At 42.0% G+C, this 17157-nt stretch overlaps 1 protein-coding gene across 1 annotated transcript in view; it reads right to left on the bottom strand.

Annotated features, from left to right (window-relative positions):
- VAV3 (vav guanine nucleotide exchange factor 3) overlaps window positions 1-16733 on the bottom strand; it is a 362653-nt gene extending 345920 nt beyond the window's left edge. Inside the window, exon 1 of the mRNA XM_004481228.5 lies at window positions 16319-16733. Coding sequence (XP_004481285.1) covers window positions 16319-16522 — 204 coding nt within the window. The 5' untranslated portion in view covers window positions 16523-16733. The remainder of the gene's footprint in view (window positions 1-16318) is intronic.
- Between the last annotated feature and the right edge of the window lie 424 nt (window positions 16734-17157).

Here is a 17157-nt window from a genome sequence, read left to right as displayed (position 1 = left end):
TGACTTGCCCTTTTACAAAATTCATTTTCTTCAAGTTGTAGTAATTACATTCTTTTACAGAATCTCTCAGTTACCTAGGGGCACAGGCATCAAAACTAATCTAAATGGTCTCAGCTCCAGAACTGTGATAACTACTCTTATTAATAGCTCACAATGTGTGAAGCTCTGAGCCAGGGAACCATCATATATTATCTCATCTAATCCTCACAACATGCCTACAGGATAGACCATGTTGTCCGCAAGAGGCAACAGAGGGGAAAGAACTGTCCTAGATCTTAAAGCTGGTTAGTAGCAGAGCCAAGATTTGAACTCTAAAGCCATTTCACTGCACCATGCCAACCCCTGGTTATCACAGAGAAAATGGAGACTCTGAGAAATTGAATAAATAGAGGCTCCGAGATCACAAAGCTAATCAGTAACAGAACCAGCATTTGAATGCAGGTCTCCCGGCTCCCAGTGGAGTGCCATTTTTGTCCTTTGTTATAACTAAAAGACTGAGAGATTAAGGGACGTGCCCATAGTCGCTCAATTAGTGGCGTATGCTCGAACCCAATTCTGACACTAAAGTCCATTTTCTTTCAATATACCATGCTTCCTCCCACTGCAAAACTATATTAAATACAGTTAATATAATATTAATTATATTTTTTGGATCCTGTGGTTAAGATGAAGGACACCAATAAAATCTGACACTCTTCACCAAACAATATTAAGGCAAATGTTAAGGATTCATTAAACAAAGATGCCTATTCATGGGAACTTTTCAGTCTGTGCCAGGTAAGATAAAGTTTGAAAAACTATTGGCTACCAATTTCATGGAACTCATGATACAGGAGAAATAACTTAGAGGAATATCAAAACATACACAAACATATGATTGAAAATAGCAAACCCTCAGATCTTTTGGGAACTGATTAATTCAGGACAGCTAAGTTCCAGGATAACTGGGAATTTCTTCTTTTAAGCATCAGATCTTTGATTTCACAATTTTCATTATTTTATCATTTTTACAATGTGTTGTCAACTCTCCCAAGACATTCTGAGCTCCATGTCTGAAACGTTGTACGCCTACCCTCGCTGACTCTTCTATTAAATGGATTCAAAAAAAAAAAAAAATTTAATGAGAGAATAATGTCCTTATAAGTGCTTCACATGAGAAATTCAAGCACTTTCCAATATTTAAAAAATAGAGAGAGAGACATGACTCAAGGTTCTCTCGAGAACGCAGACCATTAGTATTCTGGTATGAGAAAAGTCGTGAGCTACAATTCAGGAAACCTGGGCCTGACCTGGTTCTGCCAAACCAAGTGACCTTTAACAAATTATTGCACATAACTGGAGGCCATAGCCTGCTCATTTTTAAAACCAAGGAGCTGAGCTAGAATCATCTCTAGGGACTTTTCCAGCTACAAAATTGTATAACTCTATGAAAAATAAAATCAGTTACTAGAATCACCCACTCAAATAGGACAGACTTTTCTCAGCGCCTAATGCTTTGGCAAAACAGTCTGGCTACATTCTACATAGTCCTCAATTCCTATGCTTTTCAATTCTTGAGTCTGTGATTTACAGTTTTTACTATTAATATTTTCACTTTCAGATGTCCCCCTTTCCCATTCTAACTTACAACCTGTGATTTCCTTGGACTTAGGAAAACAGGCTTAATGAAAATGAATGGGACCTATATTTATTATCTTCTAAGTGCCAAATATCACATGCATTAGTTCAATTAACATAAACCTTCTAACACTGCAAAATAAGTATTATCATTTCTATTTTATACAAGTGGTAACCCAGAATCAGAGTGGTGAATTGCCCAAGATTATAAGTAGCATAGCTAGGGTTCAAAGCCACGTTTTTGTCTCCAAGGCTCATATGCTTTCTGCAACACCATGCTACCTCACAATCGTAATTAGAATAGTGTGTAAATTAAAAGTACCTACGCTTGAAGCAAGAATCTAAGGAGCTCTAATGATTAGCATAAATGAAGTTACACTTCCTGCATTTACACGGAATCCAGAAAACTACGAATTTCCAGAGAATCGAGGGAACTCTCTAATGATTAATATAAGTGAAGTTTTATTTTGCTGCATTTACAAGGAGTTTAAGAGAGCTATTTTATCTCTTTTCTGTACAGTTCAGTGATAAAAGTTTTTTTTATGTTACTTTTTAGTGCTTTTGTTGTGTTTAGCTTATTTTCTGGGTTTTACGTAGTTGCCATGTAGCAAGGGTGCCAAAAAGCTCAATGCTAGCTGGCTAGATGACATATTAATTTATATGCATCACTGGAACTGGTGAACTATTTATTAAGTGTGGAAGGAAAAGAATTAGACATTTTACCAAAGTAAGCATATAAGAATCCTATTAAATTACTTTATCCTTTTTTCATCACTTTTCTCTGAACTAAGTCATTAAACAGAACTAGATAGTTTTAAAGATTCAAAATCCAATTAGGATCTAGCTACTGGAGTCACCCTATAAATACTCTCAAGTGCCCAGCTTCACATTTTAGAATCTACAAAGATTACAACTGATGTTTACAGCAATTATGGCAAGGTCTTTTCTTAAACAGTATCTCTGGTTGCACTGCTAGTGCCCATTCTGAGCTCTAGAGCTCTCACTTTCTGCTTTCCCCTCACTGAAGATGAACTTACATATTCTACTGATTCCGAGAGCAGTTTATGGACAAACACAAGGTCCTATTTCCAAAATACCCTGTAATCACAGATAACCTAAACTTGAGTATTTCTTGAGTGGCTGATCATGACCTAAACTTGGTAACTTCCTTTAGTCAACAAATACTTCCTTATATTTGAAAGTTAAGTGCCAACAACGAATTAACCTTTTGCAGACTCAGTATTTTAGAGTATCAGTAAGTGACTCTAGAGTCATTTTCCCTGCCAGGCATTGCCTACACCATTAAGAGAAAGTTGGAATGATTGCATGATAACAGAACAACAACAAAAAAAAGCTTTGAAAATACGCAGATACTGTGAGCTGGCTGCAAGAGTGGACAGGCAGCCCCCAGAGCTCTGGGGAACTGAAAAGCATGACTTGAGAGCTTTTAGCGCATCAGCGGATGCTCATCCAAGCACACCACTTGGCTCTGGAGACCACAAATCAAAACAAATATCTAGAGCAGGGATTCTGAACAAGGGGTCCATGAGCTTGAATTGAAATTCAAAAAACATTTTTCTCATGGGGATGTGTTGATGTGGGTGTGAGTTATTTATTAAGTAATACACAGTATAGTGTAGACTTAGTAAGGGGTCCGTGGTTTTCATCTGACTGAAAGGGGTCCATGGAACAAAAAAGGTTAAGAAGACTTGACCTAGAGGATAGAATGTCCAAATACTCAGAGTCAAAAGTTTTCAAAGCCCCCTGGCCCTCTCTGGGATTCTAATTTATTCACCAGTTTCTTAAAGAACCAAAACTCTCTCTCAGGTGTCAGAGGGCAAGAGAGAATGTACAAACATAACGTGTAAAGTTTGGAATAGCTACTGCTTCTACTAGTAGGAACAACGGCCTCTGTAGTGGGGAGCACAATGGGAGTGACTGAGACAAGTCAAAACTCAGGAGGACAGGGTGGCAATGGCAACGGGTGAACATGCAGGGACTGGGGAGAGATGGGGACTCAGGGTAACTGGGATTTGGGAGCTAGAGAATGATTGGGGAATGAACAGAAGCCAGGAGGACAATGTGAGGCAGCACAATGAGTGAATAAAGGCAGCGTCAAGCTGCAGTGAACCTACAGCATCAGCAGGCTGGTGAGGCAGGCACAGCAGGTTTGCAGACTGTTTGTAGACCAAACAGCCCTCTTCAGTCTATAAGAAGAGCAGAAAGTGCCTGGAGGAGGCTGCTCCAAGGCTGGCAGGACTGGCCCATCCGATGGCACAGAAGGTGAAGGGGACTTGGGTGCAAATGAAAAGGCTGATCATTAATTCAGACAGGTATATAAAGCCAAGAGCAAATGCACCAGGGAAGGAGGAGCCATCAATCAGCTAAAAAGCACAGGTGGGATAAGAAATAGTCAGGATGTGTGAGGTAGACAAGAGCGGTGGGAGGTCAGAAGGTTGGAGGAAGAGAGAGCGAGCCAGGCTCCATCTTTCAGCACCTAACTTTAAATTGTCCATTATGCATTTGACTCTCTTTAAAGCCTCTCTTCTCCCACATCTTTTAAGATATTCAAGAGAAGAGGCCATCACCTGACGCTCTGGCCCACAAACCAAAGCTATGTGTGTACTTTCAATGTCCTCACTGCCAAATGCAAATGGCAAAGAGCCAGCTTCTGGGACTAATGTGATTAAGGATACCTTATCCTTGCTCAGAACAAATGTCTTGTCAAGTTCTAAATGTCTCTGCCCATTTTTCATCTCATACACTTTCTCTCCATTCACATTTCCTTCTAAATCTTCTTCCTCTCTAGTAACCACTCACACGTAGTCTCGTGTCTCTCACAGACTTTTGCCTGGCCTCAGTGCATCCATGAGTTTTCTCTTCTACATTCTTACCAAAGTGGACTCTAAGGTCGGCTTTCTCCCAAAAGCAGAAATTTCATATGACTCAGCTTTATGCCTTCGGCACTCTGCACATAGAGGTACTAGACAAATGTCGATGAAAAGAAGAGAAATTCCCTGGGGCATGCACAGAACAAAATCCATTTTGTAACATTAGTGTCATACTTTGCAAACCAACAAGAATTAACAATGCATCCAGAAAACTACTGCCCGCCTGCCAAACATTTGTCAGGGCTTTTCACTGTAACCCAAGGGGGTCCTGTCCCACTCCCCTCTTCCATAAGGACCTATCTGCAGTAAAGTCTGTGCTGTGTAGAACAAAGCAACTTAGGGCCAGGGAGTGAGTCTCATTTACCTTCGAATTCTTAGCATCTACTATAAAGCCTGGTATTTAGTAGACAGCTTGATGATTTAATTCATCAATTAACTCATAAACAAATTCCCATGAAAACTGAACCAAACATAAAGCAGAGGAGCTATGAAATTACCAAAAAGCTGAGGATCCACAAACTAGATCATCAGACTTTAAAATAGGTGAAAGCTGGCTTTATTACTTAATTTTAGATGTTTCTACTTTAAATACAGTGAATTTCAGTGCAAATAATACAATATCATTTTGCATTAGCAAAGCATGCCCTGTTTTTTTCCAAGCACTTTCCCAGTCGTTCCTTCATGTAATTTACCATCTGTCAGCTGACTTAGGGAGCAGGAATGGGAAACTTCACTGAATTTAGAAGTAGGACAATTGAACTCAAATCCTGTCTTCACCACTTCCGGTCTGTGTGACCTTGAGAAAAGCCCTTTTAGCCACTGCGTATCTTAATTTCCTCATCTATGGAGTGTTGGTAAGATCTGTCATTCCTGCCTCATAGATGGATGAGGATCAAGTAGTTAGAGTGAGGAAGAAAGAAAGAAATCTTACTGAACATTTACTATGTACCAGGCATTTTACATCCATTATTTCATTTTCTTTTCACTCCAATCCTGCAAAGTAGCTTTTACTATTTCTTAGTATTCCGGATGAAGAACTGAGACTCAGCAAAGGAAGTACCTTCCCAAAAGTTGTTTAGCAGCAGAGCTATGATTCGAACTTTTCTGCCTGGTTTCAAACTCTCTTCAAAAAACTATACCTCCCAGGTAAGATCTAAATATGTGAGAAAAAAAAATTAGTTGCTATTTACCATATTATTATATATACAATTATTTACTATCTATACAAGTATATATGTATACACCATACACATTGTGTATTCAAGTTGTTATAAGTATGACAGATACTGTGTTTCACCTTCCACTGAGGAAGTCAGAGGCACAGGGAAGCAGGTACTTGCTAAGGTCACAGTCTATCAGAGAGAGAGCTGGGTGAGAACCCATGTCTCCTGACTCCTGGCCTGAAGCCTTTTGGTTTTATCATGCTGTCCCCCTTTTCCAGGAAAAGGCTCCTAGCATTAGATGGCATAGAGAGTTAGGATGCTTGTTTATTCAGACCAGCTGTTGCAGATCTATTCTAAGACAGGCCCTTTGGAAATCATGGGAGGTGAGTATCGTGTGTATCATTAATATTCGATACATTAATTGACCCTTTAGAGAACCCCTATGTGAGTAGCATATGCTGTGGCTTCCTGTTAAGCAAGCAACTCAAAAGCTGACCACACTTCTTGCAACACGTATTTTGAAAGCACATCCAGATAGCCACACAAAATACAATTCTAGAATAATTTTCAATGGAAACCAGAAGTAGCTACTTCTTGCTGTTCGTGGTTCTATCCACTAAAAGCTTGAAATCAGAGAAAGGCAGAATGTGAACCTGTGACTGACCTTAACACCACACAGGAAAAAAAAAATGGAATAATATTCTAAATAGGAGCTACTAATGGGCATCTGTGAATTCATAGGAAGAACGGTTACAATACAGGGAAAAGGGCACTAATTTCTAAGCATGCCATTTAAAACAGTGGTGTTCCTGCATCCCAGGAAAACTGAGGGTTGGAGAGTAAACCTGAAACGAAATGCTCAAAGCCAGCCGGCAAGAGGTACAGTAGTAAAAGGCCAGAAAGGACTATCTACACCCACTTTCTCCTTTCCTTATTAACTTTCCTTAGTTTCTCTACGTGATTTCATTTCTTTTTCCTATCGCATGCTCATCAAAGGTCTATCCACCCCAACTGATACCAAAGAGCGTGATAAATGTGTCTATTATCCAGTTTATACATTCAATACTCTGAACAAAATTATAACTCAGTATCTGACTAATATGGAGTGCTGTTAACAATAGCCCCAAGGCCAGTCAGGGAACACTTCTCCAAGGGAACAGCACAACAGAGCAATACAGTGAAGAAAATAAAGCAAATTCATTGTGGTTCACGTTCAGATGTGCCAGTAGCCCTGCTGACAGGAACTCAGTTCCAAATGTCATTGGTCACAGCAGTTTTAAGACCTCCACATTCTTGATTTGGTCTGAAGCAACCACGCCATTCTTTAAAAATCATAATTATTATTTTTTTCCAATGTGAACACCTGAAATTTCACTATGCTTGGTTCAATTTAACTGTGACTCTTTTTTTCTGAAATTAATCAAGGTAACCTAAGAGTCATTACACTAATAAATCAGCACAAGGGTACAGGGCCAAAGGATATAATCTTCTTAGACCCTTAAAAATAAAATTAAAAACAAAAACTACCCTCACACCAAAAGCTCATTTTAAAAAAACATGGATAAAGTACCTGTTTAATGATGGGAAATGAATAGCAATTTAGCAGAGTAAACGCTTTGACCTCAAGCAAACTGAGATTCCTAGCTCGGCTCCACCACTACCTACTTGTTAGAGCATGTTACTAAACTCTTAACCTCAGAGAGGCTCATATCTACCACATGGGATAAGAAATAGTGCCCACCTCATGGTGTGGTTGTGACAATAAGATGAAAAAATGCACTCTGCCTCCAGCTTCTGTAGAAGAAGTAGTGAGAGCGGCGATAAAAAGCTACCATTTATTCAGCATCTGAATCGTGCTTGTCACAGGGCTAATTAATTTATTTGGTCCTCGCAACAGTTCTTTGACATTGGTTCTCTTATTATTCTATAGTTAGTGATGAGGAAACTAAAGAACAGACCCATTGAGTCATGTTCTGAAAGTCACTCAGCTGGTGAGTGTTGGAGTAATGTTACTGCTATTATCAGTAAGGACACTTAATGAACAGGTATTTCATTTTTGTTTTTTAATGACATAGACTTTGATGGGTACATCTTATTTTTAAAAATTTATATGGATACCTTTGAATATGTAGTAAACAAAAAGTCACCATTTTCAGTCGTCAAATAGCCAAAGAATGCCTATTCCCAGGAGTCCCTGTGTCAATCTCTACAGATGCATATACATGGCTATGCTATCCCAGTCTCAGGCAGATCATGGTCCAGAAGAGAGACAGATACACAGAAAAACTTACAACAGTGCAAGGAGTGCAAAGCTCACCTCTGCAGACTGTGCCATGTGACCAGCCACACCTGGGGAGGAGTTGGGATGCCCTCCCTGCCCTCTGCCTCCAGCTTCTGTAGAAGCAGTAGTGAGAGTGGCAATAAAAAGCTAAAAATGTGACTCTCAAACCCAGTCTTGAGGCAGACAGATGAGAAAGGGTATTGCAAGCAAAGAAAAGGGCATCTGCAAGAGTGCAGGAAAATTTAACAGCATAGTTCATTCAAGAAACCACAGAGAGCCAGAAGCATGGCCTGAGGGGAGCTTTCAGAGATGAATGAGAACCAAATCATGGGTCCTTGCCTGCTCACTAAGGAGTCTGGATTTTATCCCCTCGTCTGTCTGGAACCATTAAACAGTAATAACCATTAGACAGATTAACTGACCCCTTGTCACTCAAGTCAAATCCTAGGAGCCCTTACTCTGCGTCATATCCAATGTTCAACATCAAGTCTTACTGCTTTATCTTGAGGATATATCCTGAAGTAGATGAGAGAAATAATAGCATATGTGCATGCACATAGGAAAGATCTAGGACAGCATGGAAAGAAAAGCTGAAGAAGAACCAGTTTGTGCCAGGAGCATTGAAAATTCATCCACAGAGAACCTAAGGCATCATCTATGAAGCCAGATACAGGACGGTGGAAGCTTGAGAAAGCTGTCCTCCAATTTTGTCTGTTTTCTCAGTGGGCTACACAGAAAGGTCAGTTGAGAGAAAAAATATAGACAGAGATGATGGAGGTTTGAGGAAAGAAGTATGAAATAATCCTCTGAGAGAATGTGGGGTGGTTTTCAAGGGTTTTGGTTTCAGGACCCCTTTCCTCTCTTAAAATCTTACTGAGAACTCCAACAGGTTTTGTTTATGGTGACTATAACTATCAATCGGTGCCATATTAGAATTTAAAACTGAGAAATCTTTAAAACTCAATTTTACCCAGCACACATTCCATTGGCCATCGCAGCACTAACATCAGCAACAGCACACAGGCTTTACAATGTAAGAAAATGAGTATGAAAATGGCACAAGGGCTTAGAGTAATTATGAAAACACTCTGACTCTATGGACTGCCTAAAAGTCTCTCAGGAACTACAAGAGTCCACACTCTAAAAACATCTAATCTAGAGAAATGCGATCAGATGATTGGGCAGCCTAAAGTACCCACTTGAGTCTGGGATCATGACTTTAAAGTGAGAGTAGTCGGTAGGGTGAGTGTTTTTCTCCACTCAGGTTCAGCAGCTGTGTTGCAGGCAGGGAGCAAGTACAGGGTTGGGTTTAATCAGGGTTGTAGTTTACCCAAATGAAAGGCAAGAAGTAATTAGAATGACTATGTTATTCAGGCGAGGTAAGAAAAGAAGTGAAGACCTGAAGGCAGTGGAGAGGTGGTAGGACCAATGAGCTCAAAATATTGTTGAATTTCAGGTATTGGAAGCATAAGCTATAAAGTAAGGGACAGTTACAGAGCGGATGACTAAGAATATGAGGATAGCTGGCAGTAACTTCCAACTCAACATCCAAAACTGAATGTTCCCTTTTCCTCCAAGATTTGCTCCCCCTTTATTTCTCCCTTGTCACCCAAACTTATCATAGATACGTTCCACCTCACTGCATCTAAGAGACCCCAAAGTCCCGTCTGTTGTAACTCTTATGTCTGGATAATTTTGTTCCTCTCTAGCCCTCTACTAGCACCCTTTCTTTGCCTTGCTTTCACTGTCCTCACTATCTCCCGACAGAACTACAGCAGCAGTCTTGCCCCTGTCAATCTTGCCCCATCCTTCTCTCCACTGCGAATGGTCTTTCTAAAGTGGAGTCTGATCATGCACCTCCTTCATCCTTCTAGTCAAACACTCATGAATTGACTGAAGAAATGGAGGCAGGGATGTAAAACAGGCAGATCTAGCCTGTCAACATGAATTCAGGATTCATCAAGGTATGAAAGGTAGATAAAACCATGGATGCCAAGAGATGATATGGAGGAGAAGATGGGAAAAGACACTAAGGAGAAAACCTTTAAAAAATGTGAAGGAATGTTCTGATGAACAGAGGCTGGCAAAGGAAACCAAGAAGGAGCAATAAGAGATAGACGAAAACAGGAGAGTATGGATTGGTGAGATTTAAGGGAAAAGAAATTTTCAGGAGGAGAATGGTCAATGTCAATTGCCACAGAATGTTAAAAGAAAAAAGAATAAGGAGAGTCCACGGTATTTGAAAATTAGGAAATCAACAGTGACCTATATTGGATCAACCCCATTTGCATTACAAACATGATACAATTTTCCCCTTAAAAAAAAAAAAAAGACACTCATTTTTGCTCACCCTTGCAGACATGGGTTTGGAGCTCCCAAACAAAGTTTCAGCACTTCAAATCTTTGCCTGAGGCGCTGGTCTCCGGAGAACTCAGGTTAAACCAGCAGGTGAGGTGAGCAGACAGAACCAGTACTAATGATCCTTTAACTACTTAACATGAAAAGAATGGCATGGAGCTTGAAATAATGCTTATGAATTAGCCAAAAGAAAAATCTAACAAACTGCAAAGTGGCTATTGACTTTTGAAAAGAAAGATTAAATAACGACTATTCTGAAATGAATGACACCACTCCTTTTGAACACTAACAGCTTTCTCCCACTCCTCCTTGGTATACACAAATAATCTTTACATAATACCACCTCATTTAGGGGACAGGGAATGCAAACATGTATTTGGAATGCATGCATTAATGCTAAAACTAATGTAATCATAGTATTTTAAAGGGCTGTATGCTTATGTATGGCAGAAACAAAAGTTTTCTTTGCTTAATAAAAAGTAGTAAGAGTATTAAGACACAATGGGGTATGATGTTATGCACGTTTGTTTTTTAAGTTCACAACATTTACTATGTGCTTATCGTTTATCAATGTTCATGTATGAATGATATATTTCAATAAAATTGTTTAAAAGTGAAAAAAAATACAACAGTGTCAGTGGCTTGGAAAGAAATCCTGGGGACAACAGTGAGTTCATTCAGAGGTTCTTAATAAGGGGTCCATGAGCTTGAATTGAAATTCAAAAATACATTATTTTTATGGGGACATATTGGTGTGATGTGATATATTCTTTAAATAATACACGGTATAGTGTGGACTTAGTAAGGGGTCCATGATTTTCACCTGACTGGCAAAGGGGTCCGTGGAACGAAAAAGTTAAGAAACCCTGTTCTAGAATGCTACATCACTAAAAGTTGATGCTCAAAGGACAATATTATGTGGGAAGAAATCAATGGGTTTAAGTTGAAATGGAATTCAGAAGAGTTACATCTGAATGAAGAGGAAGTTTTAGGAATATATTAAATATATTTCACTTTTATTTGACATAAATACATATCTATCCCATATTTTTCATACATATACATATATATATAAGAGTGATAAAACCTATATCTCAGTGTTAAAGAACACTTTTAATGAATGTAAAATAAAAACACTATACGGTTAAAAAAATGATAATAACCTTCTCTTAATCTCTTTGCCCCTATTAGCCACTGCCCCATTTTTCTAATCTCCTTACAGCAGTTACCCCCAAAAAGATGTCTCCACTTGCTTTCGATCCTCTCCTCCCATTCTCTCTTGAACTTTCTCCAGCTGTTTATTTGCCTACCCTTCATCAAGCTTTCTTTTCAAGGACTCAAGGAATTTTATGATTCTTAGTCCTCATTTCACTTGTTCTATGAGCAGCATTTGACACGTCTGATCACTCCTTCCTGGAAACACTTTATTTACTTAGGTTCTTGGACCCACACTCTGCTGATTTTCCTGGCCATACTCTCAACTTCTTTACAGGTTCTCATCTCTCTACTCTTGAAACATGGCGGGTACCAGGGCTCTCTTCTCAGACTCTTCTCTTTCTGTCCTAACTGCCTAGGTGATCTCATCCTGTCTCATGATTTACATGCCATTTATACACTGATGACTCCAAAATTTACATATGCATCTCCAACTTGCCCAGCTGCCTGTTCAGCATCTCCACCTAGATGGTGACTGGGCATTTCCAATACAGCTAGCTTCAGCTCTTCCTCCCCATCTCCCCACATGTGCACTAAAGCTATTCTTCCTCTAGTCTTCTCCATCTTGGTAAAAGGCAACTCCATTTTTCCATTTTCCAGGCCAAAACTCCTGGAATCATCTGGCTATTTCCTTTCATATCCAGCGTTCAACTATTTCTCACAATCTGCTTTGGTCACCCTGGTCAAAGCCACCATCATCTCTTGCCAACCTCCATCCTTGCTGCTCTGCAGTCCACTCTCAGCACAGTAGCCAACGCGACCCTCTTGAAAAGGTAAGGCAGGTCAGACACGCCTTTGCTCAAAACTCTTTGCTGACTTCCTAGTTCTCTCAGAGTCGAAGCCAAAGTCCTCACAATCGCCGATACATCCTAAAAATCCGGCTCCCATTTTCTTCGACCCCATCCCTACTATTCTTTCGCACACTTACTTCCCTCCATCCACACTAGCTTTCTTGCTGTGGCTCTAGTATGCCCAGCATTTGGTTTTCTTCCTCTGCCTGGAATACTCTTTTCTCAAACATCCACCTTCTCTTGTTCTCTCGCTCCCTTCAGGTTTTCCCCTCAGTTGTCAGCCCCCCAGAGAAGCCTTTCCTGACCACCCTCTGGAAAATGGGCTTCAAATCTCTTCATCCCACATTATATAGTCATGTATTTGCTTACTGTCCATCTCCCCCACTGGAATATAAATGGCACGAGAGGTTACAACTTTGTTTAGTTTGTTTACTGCTCCTTGCCAGTGTCTAAATATATTACCCCCCCCTCAAGACACAGTATAAAACAAAATTAAAAATTAAAAAACAAAACTAAGATAACCTTATCAATGGCAGATCTATGATTGGTCATAGGAAAATGAGGGCATTCATGGAGCCCTCCTTACCCAGCAAAAGTGACAATGAGCCCAGAACCATTGCCCTTCCACAATGTACCCCCTGGTACTATCGTCACAGGTAGGTTCTTCTCTTCCAGAATCAGGTATTTGCTCTGTGTCCTGGATGAAAATTAATTCTGTCTAATATATACAGGCAAATTTCCTAGATTTTTCATTGTGCATCTGGGTTTTACTGAACTTTATTCTTTATAGTAAAAGAATTGCTCAATTATAACTAAACGTGATTAGTGTTTAGCTCTTTAATCCATTTTTAATAAAAACAAATAAAATCTATTTCAGGTTAAAAAAAAAATAAAACATCATTTGGACAACATGTTTTGATTTTTGAACTGAAAAAGAGGGTCACTTTACCAAGATGGCAAGAACAAAATGAGGCTCATGCTCACAACCAGGAATAACAATAGGTATGCAAACTGGGATCTCATTTATTTATATTTCTGTTATGAAGGATAATCAATTAACTTATTAAGAACCCAAGATTCAAACCTATAATTTAGCAATAATTATGTGGAGGTTATTTTTTTAATTTTTAATAAATACAAAGAGAATGGAAGAACATCCTGTGTCTTGGAAATAAATATTCAAAAGAGACTAGTCATTTTATAGTTTTTTCAGGGGAAAAACAAACAAACAATAAGCAAAACATCAATAAACTAAAATTTCCTTTGTCAACATCTGTTCATAACAGCCTCAAAATGCCACAAAACTGAGGCAAGAGCTTCTGAGTATCCCCTGTCTTAGGAAACCATGTGCTATAAAGAAATACTTTATTTCAAATTAAATTCTTTAACAGAACCTCAATCAGACAGACAGACTGACCTAGACCCAGCAAAAAGCCACAAGTACAAGTAATGGCATTTCTAACTTATGAGCAAATTCTGCTGGGACACAATGGAACTTCTAGATTACCAGTATCACACTGTATGATACGAGCCGAGCAGATGGGGAGAAGCCCTTTAACCAGAAACAGCTAGAACCTTTCCTAGAAAAATATTTTGGTAGTTAGAGGCAGAAATATTTAGAGATGTGAGCCCTGATGAACATGTAGACATTTGCAGTTGTTTTAAAATTTAGTTGTTCATGTATTATTTTTAATATGATAATATCAGAAAAAATGTTTTAAGTAAATTTTGCTAATAGGGAGCATTTATTAAGTGCGTACTAAGTGCTGGGCACTGTAGGCATGTTAAATTAATTTGTTTCACTAAACAATTTAATAGTATTTAAGGATGTAATGTAACCTGCATAGTACAAACTCACCTGCTCAGCATGCGGCTGTTAGCAACGTTACCTCTTTGCAAGCTAGCCAAGAAGCAAGCAAAAATAACCATCACGATACCCAGGTGCTAGCCTGCCAGGATTCGCTTTGGGGAGATGCCCTCACTCACAGGACATTTATGTGGAAATTTTACTAACTGGAAATCAGAAAGCCCAGGACTCAGCAGACTTAGGAACTCAAAAGCACAACAGACGCAGGAAGGTCATTCAGCTGCACTGTTTACCTCATTATAATCCTGTGGTTTATCTGATAGCACAGGGCAATGATTCCTTGAGGGCAAGGATCCTGCTGTATTCATTGTAATGGCCCCAGAACGGAAAAGAGCTCTCAGGACATCAAATGTGCTCAGTTTTCATTAATGATGCTTATAGTGACAATCCTTCATGATCAAAAAGGTCAAATTACATCTAATAAAGGCTCTTCTAAGAGGGGAAGGAAGAGCAAAAGCACATTTGAAAAGAATTCCATCTACTGTTAACATCCAAATGAAGGTCTGAGGGTTTTTTTAAAAAAAAGGGAGACCCTCAGCTGCCCAGAAAACTTAACCAGTGAGAGCAACTAATTCCCAGGGGGGTTGAGGAAGCTGAAGTTTCAGGAAATGCTCACAACTGCACTCTCTGCTGGTAGGCCAAAACACTGACCCAGGCGGTCCCCTGAGGATATCAGCAAGGTGGAGAAGGGGGATCTGTGGGAGATGGATAACCAACTACAGTTTCAGATAGAACTGTGACAGGACCGCAGCTCCCAGCACACAGGGAACGGGAATTCAAGAGTTTGGAAACTCTGAGAGGGTCTGCGGAGTTAGCGATCAGAGCCAAGGTTTATGGGACAGGATGAAATAATTTACCTCACTTTTTAAATACATACAGCTCTCACCACTTATAAGCCTGCTCTTTCTTAGGGACTGTCAATCAGCAGGTTGAAGGCTGAGGGGCAGGGGGTGCCCTCAGAAGGTGAGATCGAGTGGGACCCTGATGAAACAGTGACACCGAGAATGAGACGCCTGTGTGTGCTCTAGTTTTAAGTACATAATCATCACAGCATATAAAGTCAGTGTGTTCTTAAAAGACCAAGCTGCTCGGTTGCTAAGTAGCTAAGGTTCCGTATCATGTAAGATTCGTCCTAAAACATGTCATGGTAGGGACTCTATCCTCCCCCTTTTAGGGAGTTTCTACACTGTGAAAGAGAAAAGAGAGGTGATGAATCTTCTCTCACATCTTCCTGCACTAAAAGTTTCCGACGGGGCAAACAAACAACTATTCACACTGAATTGTGACTTTTGAGCTGACTCTTGGGTGCACACAGCCCTCCACGTTTGCCTTGTCTTAAAAACCCTCCGAGAGGTACCCCCAAGAGGGCTCCAGGCGCAGGAGCCAAGCGTGCACCACCTCAGCCCAGAGCACTGAAGAAGGAAAGCAGAATCTCGAGCTAAACTTCGTTTCCTGTCGCTGCTGAAAGAGGACTCGCTCGTCCCCACACGGCTGAAGCACTGTAAACACAACCAGCCAGCTTGCCAGCTGGCCCCAAGCTCGGGGAGCCTTTGGGGGCAGCCGCTGTGTTCTGCTCCCTCTTCCTCCTCCCTTTTGACCAGTGTCATTCCTGTGCAGATAACGGTTCCGGAACGCCCTCCACTTCCTAGAGTCCTCGTTTATGTCATGGTTCCTCTTTCAAAAAAAAAACAGGAGGACAAAACGCAAAGCAACAGAACAGACTAAAAGCAAACTCATCCCATTGTCTCCTTTCATTCCTCTCCATTGTTATTGGAGAGAAGCTGGATCAAATTCCCTTTGTCGCCCTCCCATCACCACCCCCACCCCCCTCAAAAAGTAGGTGAAGGGCACCCTAAGACAACTTATTTTTTCCCGCCGCACAGAGAGCCTTTACGAAACCCTCGTACCATGTCCGGACGTGGGGCTTTAGCTTTCAGTTAGAGAGCTCAACCATTTCGAACGAAGGGAGAGCAAGCTAACGCGATCCCCGAAGCAGAGGGCTCCAAGGCAAGGCAAGCTGAGCGTACCTAGATGTTTGCATTTACACAAAGAAATTAGTCGGATGATTAATGGGACGCGCCGGCTGCAGGCGGGGACGCGGTGGGGCCAGCGGGCGCCCGCGCCGGCCTCCTTACCTGGGACATCTGCGGCCTCAGGTTGATCTCCTTCAGGTTGATGGAGTGCGCCCGGAGGTTGTTGAGCAGCTGGCAGAGCAGGACTCCATCCCGCAGGGTCTGCGCCAGGTCGAACACCTGCGCCGAGTCCCAGGTCACCCGGTGGTTGGCTGGCAGCACCTTGCAGTGGATGAGCCACTGCGCGCACTGCTTCCACGGCTCCATACCCGACGGCGCCGGGACGCGGCCCGGCCAGGGCGGCGAGGACGCCGCCGCCGCCGCGGTTCCTCCGCGCCCCGCCGACGCCAGGCGCGGCCGGCCCCTGAGCTGCGCGCTTCGAGGGAGCCGGCGCCGCGGGCAGCGGCTCGGGGGCCCCGCGCGGAGCTCGGCTCGGGTCCCGGGCCCGGTTCGGCCGCGGCGCGGCAGTCACTGCAGCGAGTCGCGCGCGCTGCCTCCGTGCGCCCCGGCCGGCTCCGCGGCGGCGACCGCGCACGGGCTTCCGACTCGCGAGCCCTGCGCCCCGCGACTGAGCATGCCCAGCGCGCCCGGGCGAGAGCGCTGCCGTCTGCGCGGTCCCCAGAGGCGCGGGGCGAGAGCGCCAGCGGGCGCTGCTGTGGGGTCGGGGGTCCCGAGCGAGGCCTGGGGGGGAGAGAGGGTGAAAGGAGGACGGGCCGAGCGGCACCGGGGATCCCGGCGCCCCCGCCCACCCGGGGGCCCCCAGGTTTGCGGAGCTTGCACAACTCCAGGCGTCTGTGGACTTTTTTTTCTCGCGCGGTGCGGCTTCCAGGATTTGGGGAGAGCATGGTCAATCATTTTAATACCTTGGGGTTCCTGTTGGGAACCCCTAAACAGTGAGTGAG

This window comes from Dasypus novemcinctus, chromosome 9 (genome assembly GCF_030445035.2).
Source record: "Dasypus novemcinctus isolate mDasNov1 chromosome 9, mDasNov1.1.hap2, whole genome shotgun sequence".
Classification (NCBI taxonomy): domain Eukaryota; kingdom Metazoa; phylum Chordata; class Mammalia; order Cingulata; family Dasypodidae; genus Dasypus; species Dasypus novemcinctus.
This window is presented reverse-complemented; position numbering and strand designations above follow the sequence as displayed.